This window comes from Montipora capricornis, chromosome 9 (assembly GCF_036669925.1).
Source record: "Montipora capricornis isolate CH-2021 chromosome 9, ASM3666992v2, whole genome shotgun sequence".
NCBI classification, from domain to species: domain Eukaryota; kingdom Metazoa; phylum Cnidaria; class Anthozoa; order Scleractinia; family Acroporidae; genus Montipora; species Montipora capricornis.
In genome coordinates this window covers 37,443,516-37,446,015 of record NC_090891.1, presented here as the reverse complement: position 1 = coordinate 37,446,015, position 2,500 = coordinate 37,443,516, and the positions used below count along the sequence as shown (strand labels likewise).

Genomic DNA, 2,500 nt, shown 5'->3' with positions numbered 1-2,500 from the left:
TTAATGAAAATATACTCTCTACTTTGATCATGAATTGCAGTTGCTTATTTATATTCTTGGTCTTGAAGATAAACTGAGTTTGCTGAGTGCAGTAGATAACACGGACTGCGAAAAACTACGCCGTAATTGCAGCGTTCGAAAAAACTTACGTGGGTGGAAAATAAGCGCTTTGAATGCTCTTTTGTAATGTTCGTTCAAAAAGCCGTAGCATACTGGATTCAATACGTTCGGCAGCCAAACGATCAAATACAAGAATTCAGATAATGTTTGCATGTAAGGGCCAGTAAAAAGCATTGGGTGAAATTCATAAACTAGGTACATCATTTGGTATGGAACGTAACACAGAACAAATACAAGCAACACCACCATTAGCATACGAAAGAACTTTTTTTCCATTGCCTGCCTCTTCATGAGGCTCGTGGAATTCATGTTGAGCTTGTGTAGATTTACCAGTGACGAATGTGGACTCGCATTTGGAGTAGAGTTTAGCGAGTTAGCCCGAGAAGGCCTGAGGGATTGTGGCATGAGGTGGACGTGCTTCAACGTAGCAGTGATCTTGAGATTCAGCGCTGATATTGCAATGACGGGAAGAACAATTTGCAGAGTAAACATTGTCAACGTGTATATGCGGCGATATAAAGTGTCTAGTTTCTCGTCGCTGGAGAAGACATCAAAGCAATAGTGGACGTGAGGTTCTTCCGGAAAACTAACGACTGTCATTGCTCCATAAGAAGGAAGTGAGAATAACAACGCGATCAGCCACAGCAAAGAGACAACAAGCCGCGTTTCCGATGTTGACAGGCGTGCTTCGAACGGAAACACAACGGCTCGGAACCGATCGCAGGCGATCGCTACAAGAGTGTTGGTTGTCACAAAGTTGAACCATACAACACTTGGTTTGAGGATTTTGCACATGGCCTCCCCCATCATCCAGTTTCCGACGAAGTTTTCTGGTAATAGAAATGGCAGGCACAGGACGGATGCAATGTCGGACACAGCTAAGTTCATTAACAAGGAAAAGGTACTTGTTTGGAGGCGAGGGTTACGACGAGAAATTACGCATACTGCCACATTTCCCGCCAGTGCAAGAACGATCGTAACCGCATAGATGCAAAGGCGAAATACTTTAAGCTCCCTCGGTTCAAAGAAAACGTGCGAGTCAGCTCCCGTTACTGTGTTAAGTGACTCGTTGGTAGGAAGGGGAGAAACAGTAATGTCGGATGCCATCTACGTTTCACGCTTAGGAACTTATGTTTGTTGCATCTAGAAAAGAAAAGAGAAAATGCTTGTGAGAAGCAAGGCTCCTCAAACGACTCACTGACCGTAAATACTACTAGTTTGCTTAGATTTGGCACTGAAAAAGCCTATTTTAAACAGGCGCAGCACTACGAGTGCCAAACATTCTTCCATCTCGCCTCCAGAGCCTCTGCGTAACGTACCTACCTTTTGCAGTTTCCAGTCCGCTGAACAAAACTATGGAATGTTCTGGAAGCATGGATAACTACCCATGCCCTCGCGTTATGTAATAAATGGAATTGGTCTTAAAACATTGATTTTTCATTCTCTCAATATTTAAAGATATCAGTCAAGCGTTATCTAGAGTTTTATGGCAAACGTCACACAGTCCAAAACATGCAAACAAGAAAGCAGAAATGGCTATCAGACATGCTTCAGTGATAAGATTACGTTAATCTTTTCAAAAATTTATGCTCAACAAGAGCGACCACGCGTCAGTGATGATTATCGGGAATGCGTAGAAACAATGGAAGTCGTATTTGCAGTCAACAACATGATTTGTCTGCTATAATAACTGAACGTATATTTCAGACGCTTCAAATCCCTGAAAAATGGCGAAAGAGAATTGACTGACAAAACAAAGAAAAATGCCGATCAATTTAAAATAACCCAGCAGTCGATCCAAATCGTTAATCCGATATGCCACAAGTACGCAAACGTCTGGAATGACCGTAATCCGAATTAAACGATTTACAGCTAGTTTCAACAAACTTAATTCTATGAAATAAAGAAAATCTTTTGATGTCAATGTTTCGATTTTGACTGAACGATCCATGAAAAACACATGCAAGTACTGAATGTCAATGTACATCGTCAAGCTGAAGTACCTTAATGACCTTAATGGCTTAAAATCTGTTAAAAGGGTGTACAACGCTCGACTCAACCATAAATTCTGGTAGTAAACAATGATGTTCGGACATCGTTTTGTTCTAATCGAGGAGAGGTTGCTTCTGGCTTCTAACATGACACTTTAGAGCCGCATTAACAAATTCTTGTCATTTATTTCCAAACCAGGCGCACGCGAAAGCAGTACATATATAATTCCAACATCCTTGTAATTTGAATGCCTCGTCAAAACCGCAACAGCACCAAGTGCAGACAAAATCAAGGATGACAAAAGTTTTGTTGCAACGCAATGTGTACCCGATCGTAACTACTCACTTACTTGTTTAACTGTAACCTTGATATTATCTGTTGGCAAAAC

General features: G+C 41.3%; 1 protein-coding gene across 3 annotated transcripts in view; it reads right to left on the bottom strand.

Moving 5' to 3' along the window:
• The window catches only part of LOC138016056 (neuropeptide FF receptor 2-like), a 2,945-nt gene that overhangs the window by 281 nt on the left and 164 nt on the right, over positions 1-2,500 (bottom strand). The window contains exons 1-2 of one of the 3 annotated variants that reach the window (XM_068863230.1): positions 2,462-2,500; positions 1-1,263 (exon numbers count right to left, since the gene is read on the bottom strand). The exon at positions 1-1,263 is cut by the window's left edge and continues 281 nt beyond it; the exon at positions 2,462-2,500 is cut by the window's right edge and continues 164 nt beyond it. In XM_068863230.1, the coding sequence (XP_068719331.1) occupies positions 49-1,227 (1,179 nt within the window). In that variant the 5' untranslated portion in view covers positions 1,228-1,263; positions 2,462-2,500 and the 3' untranslated portion in view covers positions 1-48. Of the gene's footprint in view, positions 1,264-1,439; positions 1,646-2,461 lie in introns of those variants that run through there. The other 2 variants (XM_068863232.1, XM_068863231.1) reach the window with 2 other exon arrangements.